The 15,680-nt window shown below is 36.7% G+C and overlaps 1 protein-coding gene and 1 pseudogene across 1 annotated transcript in view; both read left to right on the plus strand.

Annotated features, from left to right (window-relative positions):
* The window catches only part of MMUT (methylmalonyl-CoA mutase), a 33,584-nt gene extending 26,072 nt beyond the window's left edge, over positions 1 to 7,512 (plus strand). Inside the window, exons 12-13 of the mRNA XM_090282560.1 lie at positions 2,426 to 2,593; positions 7,052 to 7,512. Of these exons, the coding sequence (XP_090138686.1) occupies positions 2,426 to 2,593; positions 7,052 to 7,180 (297 nt within the window). The 3' untranslated portion in view covers positions 7,181 to 7,512. The remainder of the gene's footprint in view (positions 1 to 2,425; positions 2,594 to 7,051) is intronic.
* Positions 7,513 to 10,688: 3,176 nt separating this feature from the next.
* Positions 10,689 to 13,426, plus strand: LOC150007111 (transcription factor BTF3 homolog 4 pseudogene; annotated as a pseudogene).
* The last annotated feature ends 2,254 nt before the right edge of the window (positions 13,427 to 15,680 follow it).

The following is a 15,680-nucleotide window of genomic DNA, read 5'->3' on the forward strand; positions in this document are numbered from 1 at the left end:
GTGGAGATGACCAATGGCCTTATAAGCCATTCTGAGGAGTTCATATTTTATCCCAAATGTGTTTGGGTAGGGTGTCACAATCAAATCTATACTTGAGAAAGCTAGTAAATCCCTTACTGAAGTGGATTGTGAGGAGCTATGACTAGATGCAAGGAGTCCAGTTAAGATATTCAATAATCTGAGTGAGAAACAGTAAAGGCCTTAAATGAGGCGGTATCAGGGTCTTCACACAAACAAAAAGTCAGCCAGGATTTTGGAGAAAATTTAATGATGGGTCTATTTACAGATAGGCAGGCAGGCTTAAGAGAGCCAGCTGAAGAACATTCAAATGAAGATGACCATATAAGTTAGATATACATGTCTGGAGCATAGCAGAGAGGCCTCAATTATAGACAAGATTTTGAGATTCATCACTATATAAATGTTATTTAAAACCATGAACATGGATGTAATTTTCTATGAAGAATATATGTAGCAAGATGAGAAAACTTGAACATTAAAAGGAAATAGAAGAGAAGGGAGGAGCAAAAGAGTGAAAGGAAATGGGATGAGTAGGAGGATAAAAACTAAGGAAGAAGAGTTTCAAGGAGAGGGAAGTACTACTGTTAGGTGATGTGGACATGACAACTTAGATGAGACTTGAAAAGAGTATTCATTCTGTTCTTACCAACAGAGAAGTAAGCCCCTCTGGAGAGGCCCAGTCTTTGTAGAATCGCCCATAAGAGTTGTCCCTTTAAAAAATTTTAAACATTACTCTAGAGAGTCTAGAAGAAGTTGTTACTATAAAGAGCCCAAATTCTGGAGATACATTCTTGTACTGTGTTGGTAGGTAAATTTATAAATGTGTTTAGAATCTTATGCCTTTAAGGTTGGTTTTATTAAGGACTTCAAATATATTTTAGATTAAATATATGTATATATTTAGCTTGCTTTCATTTTTTAAGATGAATACTTTTTGATTTTTAAAATTATGTTCAACTACCATTTTACATTAGTTTTTTGTTTTTTTAAATAATAAACAAATATAGAGCATTTCCAATATATAGTAGTTAGCTTTGGGGGAATTTTTTTTTTTTTTAAATAAAAGTAATTAAAAATAATTGTCTCCAGCCTTTGGAACCTAAAAGAATTTTTCAAAGAACTGTAAGTTTATTTCCCATTAAATCCCACCTATAAAAATATAATTGGCCTTTTAGTACCACCAACTTTGTTAACATAATAATGTGTCATTTAAAATTTTTTTATCTGTGGCTGAAGCTACAATCCTGCAGTTCTTTGATGACTGATCAAAATTAGATATGAAGTTTTAAAATTTTCAACATTTGATAACCCAAAATATAATTTAATTTGTATAAGCATGGAATTGAATTGTTTAAGTGGAATTTTAACCTGATAAATGTTGGTGACATGGATGATATGAATGACAAATCATGCTTAAATCAATTAAATTTCTTACCTTTAAGAAATCATTGGCAAGACTATGCATATTTTCTTTAAAGGTTTTGATTTTCTCTTTTAACATTTTATCACAGATTCAAAATTTGATCTGTATGCTGCGTGACTTACCTAGAGATCTTTTTGAATGTGGCTCTTGTTTCCACACTAAAATTATGAGTCTTAAAATCTTGCCAAACTTAGAAAATTCACAGGTTTTTATAATATTTTTGTACTAATAATTATGCAGTGGTTTCTGAGATGGCTTTATCCTTCCCAAATTTTTCAAATTACATTATATTCGCAATGAGAAACTCTTAGGCATCTTTTATATGAAATGGTTTAAATTCATGTAAATTATCAAAGGAGTGTCACAGACTCATTACAGAAAATAGATGTGATCTTGGGTAACTCAATTAATAACTGAATACTTGAAAATGTCCTTTATGATTTTTGTATTCTAACCTGGTTAAGACTAGAGTTCTCATAACATTATTTTGGTCCACATATTGCTGTTAATTCAGTGTCTCCATGAGAGAATGAGGTCCTGGAGCTTCCTAGCATGCCATTTTGCTAATGTTTCTGTTTCCCATTCTGTTTTAAAATCTAAGATTCACTTTTAACATTGCATTTTATATTTAGTCTTTTACTTCTTCATAGGTACTATAACAGGTGGCTTTGTACTACACAACAACTCAATACATATTGATAATGAAGACAACAGATATATTTTTAAAAAGTATAGTGAAGAGGTAATATATTTTGGTGTAACTTGAATCTGATAAATTCTAGCACTAGAAGCAGTTACGGCCCTGGTGTTTATCTCATCAAGTGGATGACTTGGTATTTATGATTTGAGAATGATAAAAGAGAAGTTATATTATTTCAACATTTTTAATGAGTAAAATCTAGTAATGTAGATTCAGTAGGTAACACTTAAACACTTTATGGAATAAATGATGATTTGTCTCTTTACTTTCTAATTGTTTAGACTCCCCTTGAAGTGGCTCAGCAGGCTGTGGATGCAGATGTGCATGCTGTGGGTGTGAGCACACTCGCTGCTGGTCACAAGACCCTTGTGCCTGAGCTCATCAGACAACTCAGTGCCCTTGGTCGGCCAGATATTCTTGTCATGTGTGGAGGGGTGATACCGCCACAGGTATTTTTCATCTCCTATATTTTTCTAGTATTATGATGGGAATCCTGAGTAACAATAGCTTATATGTAGTTCTTTAATTTACTGTATACCTTTCCAGAAAATAAATTTGTTGTAGGTTTTGAGCCAAATTATTTTCTGGTGATTTTACTAAGTTCTACAAAGTCCAAAAGTGGGCAATGTTGTTTCCTATTCCAGCTACATGTAATTTATTATGTATAATTTAACAATTTACAAAGCTTTTATGAAGAATTATCTCCTTGTATACTAGTAATCCAAATAGAGATCTACTTTCTTTATATTCAATAAACAGGATAAAGTAATAAAATCTCACTGCCGGAATAGAGAAGAATGCCGAACACACTGTGCTTATATTAACCAGAGACAGTGAGCGCTCCTCGTCCTGGTAGTAAAGTGAGTCCTTTAGTTAGCTAGTCAGCAGCGTTTGCTTATGTTGTTTTAGAGTAGCTGCCTTGTCCATTTCTTCTGTGTACCCATCCCTAATTGTAGACCTAACTCACAGCTGTATCAGTAACATGGTCTGATAAAACCTTTTTTTTAACTAAGGCTAATTTGCTTGGGGAATAATTTTCTTTGAGACAAAATACCTTATTTCAGATATAAGTGGAATCAGCCTGTCCTGACAATTATTGGCTGAATGGGGAAGAGGTGAATTTTTGAACAAAAATGTGGATTGTCTAGGGAAGGAGAATGGGATGCTAGGTAACAATCAGTGATGTCAGTTAATTTACTAGTGGGATGGGGCATACCTTCCACATATTACTTTACTTGTCAGTTAAAATAATTAGTTAAGACATAAATTGGATCTGTTTACAGACCAGTTTTTAATTATATCAATTCTCCATTTTTTATTTTTTACTCAGAATGGAAAAAATATTAAGATAGGAGAATTGTATATCAGATTGCTCCAGGTAAATGATTGATAGTTTTTATTATTATTTATTGATTATTAGAGAGAGAGGAAGAGAGAGAGAGAAACAGAGAGAGAGAATCATTGATTTGTGCCACCTATCCCTGCATTCATTGGTTGATTCCTGTCTGTGCTCTGACTGGGATCGAATCCGCAACCTTAGCATATTAGGATGACGCTCTAACCATCTGAGCTGCCTTGCCAGGGCAGTAAATGATTTATAAATGCTACAGAGCCCCTACCACTGTAGCAGGAATCTATCATTGAAATGTGATTTTTCTGTTGAGGCTTACAGTTTTTTTTTTCCTCCATTAAAACTCAGAATATAAAATAGTGACTTTATATACTTATGAAATGAGAAAATACATATGTATGAGGTTATGAGATTGATAATAATGTGGAGCTAGTAAACAAAGTATATATTATTTATTTTTTCCTACAGTACAGTACTTAAAGGAGATATAGTCAATACAAAATTGCCTTTGTTAGCATACTTGCTTATTTTTTTCATAAATGTAGTTTATTATTTGGGAATATAAAGGGCTTTTATTCTTTATTGCTCTCTATCAGTGGAATACTTCTATCTATATTGCAGTTTTAGATGCTATAATATCTAAGCTCTTGGGCATGATATTAAAATTTAAGAACCAAAATAATTAGCACAAAATAATGGAAATGAAATGCGAGTTGAGAAAAACACAGGCCTATTATATAAGTAAGCTGACATTTTCAAGAAATATATTTCACACAAGTTGTGTTAACTCTCTGGATATTTGAATCACTTGGAACATCTGTAGGTTTTTACTGTGCTTTTTTCCCCATGAGTTTAAAGCATAAGGATCATTTTCTGTAATGACATACTTGAGTGTTAATGTCGGTATCCTTTATAATATAATTATAGCAGTCACCACCCTGCATTTTTCATGTTATTTGTTTGCAGTAAATATATAAAATGTCATTTGATTGAAAGGCATTTAGATTTTAAATTACATAGCACTAATATATGATGGTTAGTCAACAGATTTAGGTACTACCATTCTGGAGCTTATAGTTTCTGCAGCCCAATTAAATAAATGTGGTTTGCCCTTGTCAGCATGTGTAACCACCATCAGGATCTTCTACCCCTTTGAACAACAGTGGCTTCCAAATATTGTATTTCAGGCAAGGTTAGCAGCCTTGTGATGCCTACTTCCATCATTAGGCAGGCAGTGTGATAGGCCTGGCCCAGCTCAGTGGAGGACATTTTACAATAATGACCTTTTATTTAGAAATAATTTCAAATTAACAGATAAGGTACAAAATGAGGATAGTACAGAGAACGTTGGTATACCCTTTATTCAGATTCACTCGTTTCTATCATTTTATCCTCTCATTATAAAGTACATTTAACAAGGCTTATGTAAGGCTTAGATAAGCCAAGGACACTTTCTCCAGTTGCAACATTTCACAGTCCTCTAATTGAATCCTCTACCCCAAATCCATAACTCAGACATCAAAACAAATGGTATACAGCATTATTAGGAAAGAAAGAAGAAAACATACCAATTTGACATCCCAATTTGGAGATAATTGTTATTGCACGTTCTCTCAAGTTTTCATATGAACTTTTAAATCTATAGCACCTGCCCAAGAACAATGATGTATTTCAAGCACCCTTAATGTGCCATGTACTTCGTATATAAAGATGATTAGACATGATCTCTGTCCTTAGAAGTTCATAGACTGGAAGGAGAAAAGTTCAGTAAGATGTGTTAAGTGCCATTGTAGAATTATAGTATAACAAGAATATTACAAAGAAATAATAGGAACAGAAAAGAAATAGTTGGGGGATAATTAGCATAACCATGTAATTTATCATCCAAAAATGATCACTTTTGAGAATAATAATGGGTGCTATTAGAAAGGGTGCTCCAAAAACCAAGGAGTCTGATTAAAAAATGGTTAGTATCTGAATAGACATGTTTCCAAAGAAAATATACAGATGGCCAACAGATACCTGAAGACATACTCAACATCATTAATCATTGAAATGCAAATCAAAACCACAATGAGATATCACCTCACACCCTGTAGAATGGCTGTTGTAAAAAAAAAAACCAAGAAATAACAAGTGTTGGCAAGGATGTAGAGAAAAGAGAACCCTTGTGCACTGCTTGTGGGAATGTAAATTGGTGCAGGCACTATAGAAGTCAGTATGGAAATTCCTCAAAAATAATTAAAAAAAGGATGACTATATAATCCATTAATTCCACTTCTGGGCGTTTATCTGAAGAAAATGAAATCATGCACCTCCATGAAAATGTGTGTACATACACACAGTGGAATATTATACAGCCATAAAAAGAATGAAATCTTGCTATTTGTGACAACACTTGAGGGTATTATGCTAAGTGAAGTAAGTCAGACGGAGAAAGACAATTACAGGATGATCTCACTTATATGTGGAAGAACAGACTAGTGATTGCCAGAGGCGGAGGGTGGGTGGAATGGGTGAAGGGAGTCAAAAGGTACAAGAAACTTCCAGTTATAAAATAAGTCATGGAGGTGTAATGTGTGGCATGGTGACTGTAGTTAATAATGCTGTATTGCATATTTGTTACTAAGATTACGTAGAGAATAAATCTTAAAAGTTCTAAACACACAAAATTCTATAACTCTGTGTAGTGATGGATGTTAGCTGGACATACTGCTAATATCATTACGTTATGTACTTGAAACTAATATAGTGTTATATGTCAGTTATACTTCAATTGAAAAAAAAAAAATGAGAAAAGAAAAAAACTGCTGCAACAGTAAGCACAAACCAGAATGTCGTGGAATAAATAATTGCCTAGTAATTGAAGATCAGGGCTTTAAAGCATGTCCTAAACTCGGTATCATAGCTATAAATATTCCAACATTGAAACAGCCTAAAGCCTGGAGGTGTATTTGTGTCCTGAGAATATTTTCACTCAAACTTTGATTGTGTTTAAAATAAACTAATGAACAGCAGCATCAACCACAGAGAATTTTTTTTTAATGAGCTGATCTTCATTTATTAAAAATCTAACTCCATCTTGAAGCCAAATTCAAAGTACCACTATTCGCTAGTTGCAGACAAAATACCTTGGAGAAGATAAATAGCCTTGGAGAGTCAAAGCTATAATGTGATACTAAATTTAACACACATAATGATACATAGTAAGAATTTAGGTGAATGAAAATTTGGGTTGGACTCAGACATTCTCGAGCTGTGGGGTGTACAGCTCTCGCCACAAACAACACCCTGGGCTGTTTGGAAAGTGGGCAGAGTGTGTTTTGTCCTTTTCATGACTTGGAGTGTAAGGGTGGTGCTGGTGGTGCTGGTGGCTCTTAGCAGTTGCAATCAAGGGTAAATTTTTCAGCCCAAATGTTCATAGTGTATCAGTTGAGAAAGTTTGGGGCATTGGGGACAAAGAAGAAAAAGAAGCAAGTAGTATTGTTCTTTTGTTTCATTTTCTTGAAATTACAAATATTATTGCTTCTATTAACTAAACAAATTCTTTCAACAGGATTATGAATTTCTTTTTGAAGTTGGTGTTTCCAATGTATTTGGTCCTGGGACTCGAATTCCAAAGGCTGCTGTTCAAGTACTTGATGATATTGAGAAGTGTTTGGAAAAGAAGCAGCAATCTATGTAATATTCTGTTTTTGTTTTAGCTTTTTCCTAAAATATTCTTTCAATGATGAACAAAGAAGATATTTTCAGTTTAATTCAACACCTGATACATGCTTTCCTGAAAGCTTTACATTAAAATACCTGACTCATAAAAATGTTGTTATGCTATAAGTATGTATGTACAGTTTCACTTTAAAAAATTGTCCTCAAAAACTCAATAACACATGCTCAGTACTTTAACCAGAAACTCTAGACAAAGGTATTATTATCAAAAATCATGTGTTTTTAAAAAAATACTGCTTGTAAATCTATTTAACTATTTTAAGTATTAAATTGTACCTTAGAAAAATCTGACTAGTCCCATTTTCAATTTAGCATTATATTGATTTGAGCACCAGAAAATAAAATTCATATATGAATAAAAAAATTACATCTATTTTGGAAAAATAGTGGCAGGGTATTTATGTAGAGAAATACATTGTGGTTATGGTTCTCAGCCGAATTCTATTAGGATTACCTTGGTTAGAGTATTAAATCAGACCCAAAGATTGGAATAGGAGGGAAACAGCAGAATGCTTTTTCTGGTCTGACTGTACTTTCTTCCTGGACATGAATGTGTGACTTTGTTATTGCTGGGCTTGGCTCAAGATCCAGGAGGGTGGATACTTATGAATAGTCCCCAAACTGAAAGTGCTTTGGTTTGTGAGTATGGCTTTCTCCAGAATGATGATGTAAGCTGGGGGTGTAGTCGTCGGCAGCCATCCGTCTCGAGAGACGATGGTGTAGCTTCTTAAGAGTCTATCTGCACCGCCGAGAATGGCTGTGCAGTCCGACTCAGGAGTGACACGGTATCTGTCTCCTCCCGTGTTGAATCGACATCTTGCGATGACGCTGGAGTGTCCTCTCCAGTGAAGCTGAAGCTACAGAGCCTGGGCAGGGTGATATGGAGGGTCTGCTGTTGCCCATGCAGCAGACCCCCGCTCTCTTCGCAGCTGAAGGGTCCAAGGGAAAGACGGAGTCAATACAGCTTGGCTTCAGGTGCGCCGCAGGGGTTGCCGGTGTTGACTACAACGTCAAACCGCCTTAGGGACTCCGGCTCCGGATTTTCTGTCGGGGTTTACTCCCTTAGCCTTTCCCCTGAAGAGGTATGCCGCAAGGCAGCGGAGGTTTTTTGGAGTCAGAGTTTTCCTTCTCTGATGTGCCCTGACTGGAAGATCGAACCAGCGACACTTAGCTCGCAGGCCGACGCTCAATCCACTGAGCCAAACCAGCCAGGGTGTAGTACGGCTATGGTATATGTATCTGGAAAAGGCAGTGATATAATCCAGTTCAAGTCTGAGGGTTTGAGAATGAAAGGAGCCCATGATATTAATCCCAGTGAGGCTGGAAAAAAAGGGGTGAATTCCTCCTTTCTCTGCCTTTGTTCTATTCAGGCCCTCAACAGATTGGGTCATGCCTGCCCGTTTGGGGGAAGGTAGTCTACTAAGTCCAATAATTCAAATGCTAGTTGCATCCAGAAACACCCTAATGGGCACACCCAGAAATAGAATTTAATCTGGGCACCCTGTGGCCAGTCAGGCTGACACATAAAATTACTATCACAGAGCCCTTGTACATTGCTGGTGGGAATGTACAGTAATGCTGCTGCTGTAGAAAATGCTATGATTTTTCAAAACAAAAACCCCAAAAAACAAAAACAATTACCAAATGGCCCCAATTCCACTTCTGGGTATATATCCAAAAGAATTGAAAGCAGGGACTCGAACAGATATTGGTATACAGTACCTATATCCATAGGAGCATTATTCACAATAACCAAAAGGTTGAAGCAACCCAGAGCCCATGGACAGATGAATGGATAAATAAAATGTGGTATAAACTTACAATAAGAATACTGTTCAGCCTTAAAAAGGAAGGAAATTCTGACACATGCAACAATACCATAGATTAACCTTGAGGACATTTAAATGAAATAAGCCAGTTACAAAAGGACAAGTATATGATTTCAATTATATGAGGTACCTAGAATAGTCAAATATGTAGAGACAGAATGTAGGATGGTGGCTCCCATGGCCTGGGGAGAGGAAGGACTGAGGAATTCATGTTCAAGGGGTGCAAAATTTCAGTTGGGAAGATGAAAAAGTTCCAGGATGGATGGTGGCAAGGGTTGTACAACAAAGTAACTGTATTTAAAGCCACCGAACTGTTCACTTAAACATGGTTAATAAGGTATGTTTTATGTATATTTGACCACAAAGTATTTAGGACAATCTTGACATGGTACATGTTTTATAAATTTTAATTATTCATATTACTGTTATGATTACTATTAATATTTAATAAAAAGAATGAATGGGAAGGCATAAACCTAGGAAGGTAGATGGGGCCAGATCCCATATAGAGGCCTGTACAGTTAAGGGATTTGGACTTAATCCTGTAGATAAAGGCAGAATCATATAAGGGTTTTAACCACAGGAATAATCCGATAAGATTTGTGTTTTTAGCACAGAATCTGTGTGAAAGATGCTTTTTCATGGGGCAAGACTGGAGACGAAAGTTATGAGCGTAGTAATGTGACAGAGAAGTTTCAAGTGTAATACTACAATTATCTCCTTAGGTGCTGCTCAGAGGTGGCTAAGATGGAGAGGATATAGTCTTAGTTTGGAAGACTGAATTGACAGATTCCAGATTTTATCTTTTTAAAAAAAGTGCTCTTGATTTTTAGGTATTTGCTGTGTGGAATCTGCCATGTTCCCTCACCTATTTTGGTTGTTCTTTTGTGGGCTTTTTTTTTTTCTTTTGGTTTCACATTTTTATTGGGGGCACGGGGGAGGGGACCTCCTCCCTATCAGTGGAGGTGCTCACAGTTTTTTCAGCCACTCCAAGCTTGGGCCCTGGGGGTATTGGGGGTGGCTGGGCACATCAGGCATGTTCCCATAATCTTGGACAGGCACTGGGTAGTTGTAGGGTGTGACATGGTTGATGGTGGCAGCATACTTGGTGTGGGGACTGAAGTGGGGCAGAACTATAGCGAGGCCCCCGATGACGAAGGATGCGACCAGCACCGGCTCCTTGACCGAGGCATCCTGAGGGAGGTGGTGAGTTTCCTGGCTGTCTGGGTCTCAGTGGCAGCAGCAGCCTATGGACATTTTCCTGATGTGCAGTGATTTTATGACTGGATACACAGGAATAATGTCAAAAGCAGGAAAAGGTAAAATTACAAGATTTGTTTTCCAATGATCTTTTTGTCAATACTAGAGCTTTTGAAGATTTTCTGGCTTTGGAAGTACACTGGAATACCTTTAGGGTTCTCTGAAGACATCAAAATCCTTTCCCTGAAACTTACTGGAAATTTAAGTGTTATACAAACATAATAGCAGTATAGGAAGTGGAGACGAGGTTTGACCAGGCATCCTTCCTGAGCAAAATCTACATGAAAGTAGGAGAGGTAGTAATGAATACAGTAGTTCCTCTATATCGCGGTTCACTTATCGTGGCCTCACTGTATCACAGGATTTAAAAAAATATTTTACTATTTATTGTGGATTTTTCACTATATTGTGGGATTTTTCAGTACTGTATACATATGTTGTTAAAGTTATGTAGGTTTAAGAGTGTAGAATATGTTTAAGAATGTAAGTAGTGTTTATAAAAGTGTGGAAAAGGTTAATAAGGGACTGGGAAAGGTTAATAAGGGACTTGGAATGGTTTGTAAGTGTGTGGGGTTTATAAAGTTTTAAAATATATATAAATACTAAAATAAATGTAAGGTTCCTTCTTCGTGGATTTTCATGTATCACAGGGTGTGTGTGTGTCTAGAACGTAATACTTATGATAAGGGAGGGAATACTGTACTTCTGATTTTCACTTCAGGGAGGGGGTTGTATGTAATGGAGAAGAGAGATGAAGAGGTTGTTAAAGAACTCTAGCTGTCCACAGACCAGATTATGCCCCGTGTTACCGTTACCGTCCACTAGCACCTTTATATTCTTACCTACTTCACACTATTCAGAAAGCCTTTTTTTTAAATAAAAAAGGAGATCTAATGAAACCATATATGTTAAGGCATAAATGTCTGCTAATGTACACTATGTTCATTTAATCAGGGACATTTTATTTTAAATGAAAAACTTACTGAAATAATGGTTATCTAAACATACATGTTGCTATTTGGTAGTTAAAAATGATAATGATAATAGCTAATATTATTTCTACTAATAGGTTAATTCTGCCTCCTTTTTAAAAAATTTTATTTTTAGAGATAGGGGAAGGAAGAGAGAAAGAGAGGAAGAGAAATATTTATGTGTGAGAGACCTGGCCTGCAACCCAGGCATGTGCCCTGACTAGGAATCAAACCAGCGACCACTCGGTTCGCAGGCTGGCACTCAGTCCACTGAGCCACACCAGCCAGGGCATTTATGCCTTCTAAAAAAAGAAAAATGGACCCTCCTTTAGGCCATTAGACAAAGCTAGAATTTATAAGTAGCCTAAAGGTAAGAGATAAAACCTTAAAAATTATATATAATTGTGTCTACATGTTTATCATTAAAGTATTGTCTAATTTGTGCTTACATTGTGAAAAGTGCTCTGAGCATATAAAAATACTTTTGAAGAAAAATCATTTTGATTTTCCTGATTCAACATGGTTTTCTGGTTCTCAGATTCTTGTTTTAATTTTTTCTGTTGTACCTGTAGGTGTCTCTCTAAGTCCAGGATTATTCCATATCCTTGAAACACTATTTGAAACGATGCCCATCCTAGAGACTCATAGATGATATAAACACTCTCAGATAAAGCACATCTCTTTAATGATCTGCTTAGATGCACCTAATGTCATCTTTTGTGATTATGATTTGTGGTCAGTGAAACTCACTGTTGGTCATTGTTCATGAACTGTGCTGCATTTGTATTAGGATGGTTAGTTCATTAGCAATGAAGCTAGAATATGACCTTGGATATAAGATTATTATTGAAAAATCCATCTGTAATTCAAATTGACTCATTTTGTTAGTAATTCTTCACGGCCTATTTCCTCCCTGTGCATTCAAACCTCTTTCTATTATAGTGACCTTTTCTTCCATTTACCATGAAGTCATGCAAGATTAAAGTAGTTTACACATAAGAGGATACACATATTCCTGAAGTCCTTTGAAGAAAGAGAAATGTGGCCCTGGCTGGTGTGGCTCAGTTGGCTGGAGCATCATCCCATAACTTAAGGGTTGCGGGTTCGATTGCCAGTAAGGGCACATACCTGGGTTTTGGGTTTATCCCCTGTCCTGGTGCATAGGGGAAGCAACCCATTGATGTTTCTCTCATGCATTGGTGTTTCTCTCTCTCCATTCCTCTTTCCCTCCCTTCCTCTCTTTAAGAGCAATGAGAAAATGTCTTTGGGTTAGGATGAAAGTAAATAAAAATAAAAAAGAGACTCTAGCCGCCATCTTGCATCCCCACGTGTATATGCTTATTTTCAGCCGGTCTGCCAAAGACCCCCTGAGCACCAACCCTAGTCCCCTGCGTGGCCCCGTTTTTCTCTCCAACAAAATGAAAGAAACTATCATAAAGCAAGAGAAACTCGCCAAACTGCAGGCACAAGTGAGCATTGGTGGGAAAGGCACTGCTCGTAGAAAGAAGGTAGTTCACAGAACAGCTACAGCAGATGATAAAAATCTTCAGTTCTTAAAGAAGTTGGGGGTAAACAACACCTCTGGCATTCAAGAGGTAAATATGTTCACAAACCAAGGAACAGTGATCCACTTTAACAACCCTGAAGTTCAGGCATCTCTGGCAGCGAACACGTCCATCATGACAGGCCACGCTGCGACAAAGCAGCTGACAGAATGCTGCCCAGCATCTTAAACCAGCTTGGTGCAGACAGTCTGACCAGTTTAAGGAAACTAGCTGAAGCTCTGCCCAAACAATCTGTGGATGGAAAAGCACCACTTGCTACAGGAGAGGATGATGATGATGAAGTTCTAGATCTTGTGGAGAATTTTGATGAGGCTTCCAAGAATGAAGCAAACTGAATTGAGTCAACTTCTGAAGATAAACTTGAAGAAGTTACTGGGAGCTGCTATTTTATATTATGACTGCTTTTTCAATTTTTGTTTATGGATCTGATAAAATCTAGATCTTTAATATTTTTAAGCCCTAGTCCCTTGGACACTGCAGCTCTTTTCAGTTTTTGCTTATACACAAATCATTCTTTGCAGCAAATTAAGCTGAAGAAGCCTGGGAATAAAGTTTGAAACCAAGATTAATAAAGTTCTTTGCCTAGTAAAAAGATAAAAAATAAAATAAATAAATAAATAATAAAAAAGAGAAATGCAGAATTGAATAACTTCTTTCAGGATTATTCTAATAATTTGATTTCTGAGCTCATGGACAAAATATTAATTTAGATAAAGGCCATGAAATCATGTCATGTTTTTATTGGCTGAATATTATTTGTTAAATTTTAATGTGCTGTTACTTTTGGAAAATGAAAACATACAAGATTTTATTGTTTTAGCAGAGCTTCACGTGGCCAGTAAGCATTACATATGTCTATAGCAAAATGACATTTTCTTGTTCAGTTCTTCCTGGGAACGGAAAGCTGAGACTAGAGCTTTGTCAGGAATAGAAGAGCAGAGTAGCAGTGGTGACATTCTACCGTTTGCTGGACTGTGTTTACCAAGATTTCAGTCTGTCCTATTTTCTTTAGTTTTGTCATTCTCATTAAACCATATGGCATCACACCAATGTTAATGATACTTTTTGTTGGAATAAATGCTTATCTAGACAATAAGTTTTGAAGGACATTAGGCAGATGGTCCTTTTTGCCCCTAACATGCTTTTTTGATTTAAGGCATCAAGACCTGTAAAAATATCTTCAAAATTGTAAATCTGTCTGCTAAAAACCTAATGCCAAAGGGAACATTTAAGTTTATTCTAAAAGCACTGACTGGGAGGCTGTGGCTAACCGTGCTCAGGTTGTGCACTGCCAGCTCCGAGAGAGCCACTGCCTCTGCAGTCCTGCCCTGTTGCAGCTGCGCTCTCTCTGTGCTGCAGTTTTCCGTCTTCAAAGAGGGTAATGATAGAGCCCACATAAAATGTTTAAGGATTAAGTGATATAATGCATGGTACCTGCTTTGAGCTGTGCAACCTACAGAAGACTAATGAATGTTTTCTATAGCAATTATTCTGTTTTATGCTAACCTCACTGCTAGCCCTTGGAAATAAAAATAATATATGCTTACGACATGGTTCTTCTGAAGGAGGTGGTAGCCAATTTGCAGAAGATGAATTCATAAGAAGACTGTGACATATAAAGGAGGTCCCCACATAGTGCTGTGAGAACACAAGAAGTTGCCGATTTTCTCCTGTGGGAGAAATGAAAGTTAAAAAGAGGAGACAACACCTGGAGCCTGAAACAATGAGAGAGTTTTAAGTGGGCAGAGGTATGAGTATATGTCACAGAGGTATCAGTGAACAGCATCAGGGAAATGGGAGCAGTAGATGAGGTTGAAGCACAAAATTCATGACAAGCTTAAAATGTGGGATATGGATTTTGTCATTTATTAACATCTTAATGTGAATTCTTTCTAAAATCGATTTCCTCCGGGTAGCCTGCTGATTTCAAGTAAGAGATATTTGTCTATTATTGAAGTAGAAAAATAATTCTATATTATCTCCTTTAAAAATAACTGAGCTATGAGACACTTTTTTCCTCACATGTTTCCTATAACTAAGGCCTTTGTGGTAGATAATAGCTTTCTCAAGTGCCAATGAAATAGGGGACAGGGAGAAATTTTGCCATTTCCTTTTTTTGCCTATGGTTGGCAAGACTTCTATGATTAGGGAGGTATTTCTCAAGTTGTGGCTGATGGCCCACTTTATGATTGCTTACCAAAAATGCAGTTTAGCTCAGAATAGACCCCTTACTTTCAATCCATTTTGTAAACCCTATACGCAAACCCGGGGTCATTGTACTAAGTATATTATTGGTTACAGAGGAGTCTGGTAATGGTTTGCTAGAAAATCATTCTATTGTTTGGGGGGAAAACAAACTTTTTAGGTATGTGCCTTGAATATACAGTAAGATCTCACTTAACATTGTCAAAAAAAATTCTTGGGAACTGCGACTCTAAGCAAAACAATGTATGATAAAACCAATTTTTACCACAGGCTAATTGATACATAAAACACTTAAGTTCTTGCAGCATATTTCTGATCACTAAAACATCACCAAATTTCTAAATAAAGACCCAAAACATGTCTAATATTAAACACTGAAATAATTGTGAGAAATACATACATTTAAGAAAGGTTAATAAAGACAAGATAATTCTTTTCCAACCTGCTACTCCAGTTCAGGGTTGTGGGTGGTGGAGCCCATCCCGGCAGCTCAGAGTGCAAGGCTGGACACCCTGGCCGGGATGCCCTTCCATCACAGCACCACTCACCCCCAACCCCTCACATTCCATCAGCTGGGACAAATAGGACATGCCATTTCACCTCATGTGTTGTCGGCAGCTGTCCGTCTC

Source organism: Furipterus horrens, unplaced genomic scaffold (genome assembly GCF_987537825.1).
Source record: "Furipterus horrens unplaced genomic scaffold, mFurHor1.1.pri manual_scaffold_6, whole genome shotgun sequence".
Classification (NCBI taxonomy): domain Eukaryota; kingdom Metazoa; phylum Chordata; class Mammalia; order Chiroptera; family Furipteridae; genus Furipterus; species Furipterus horrens.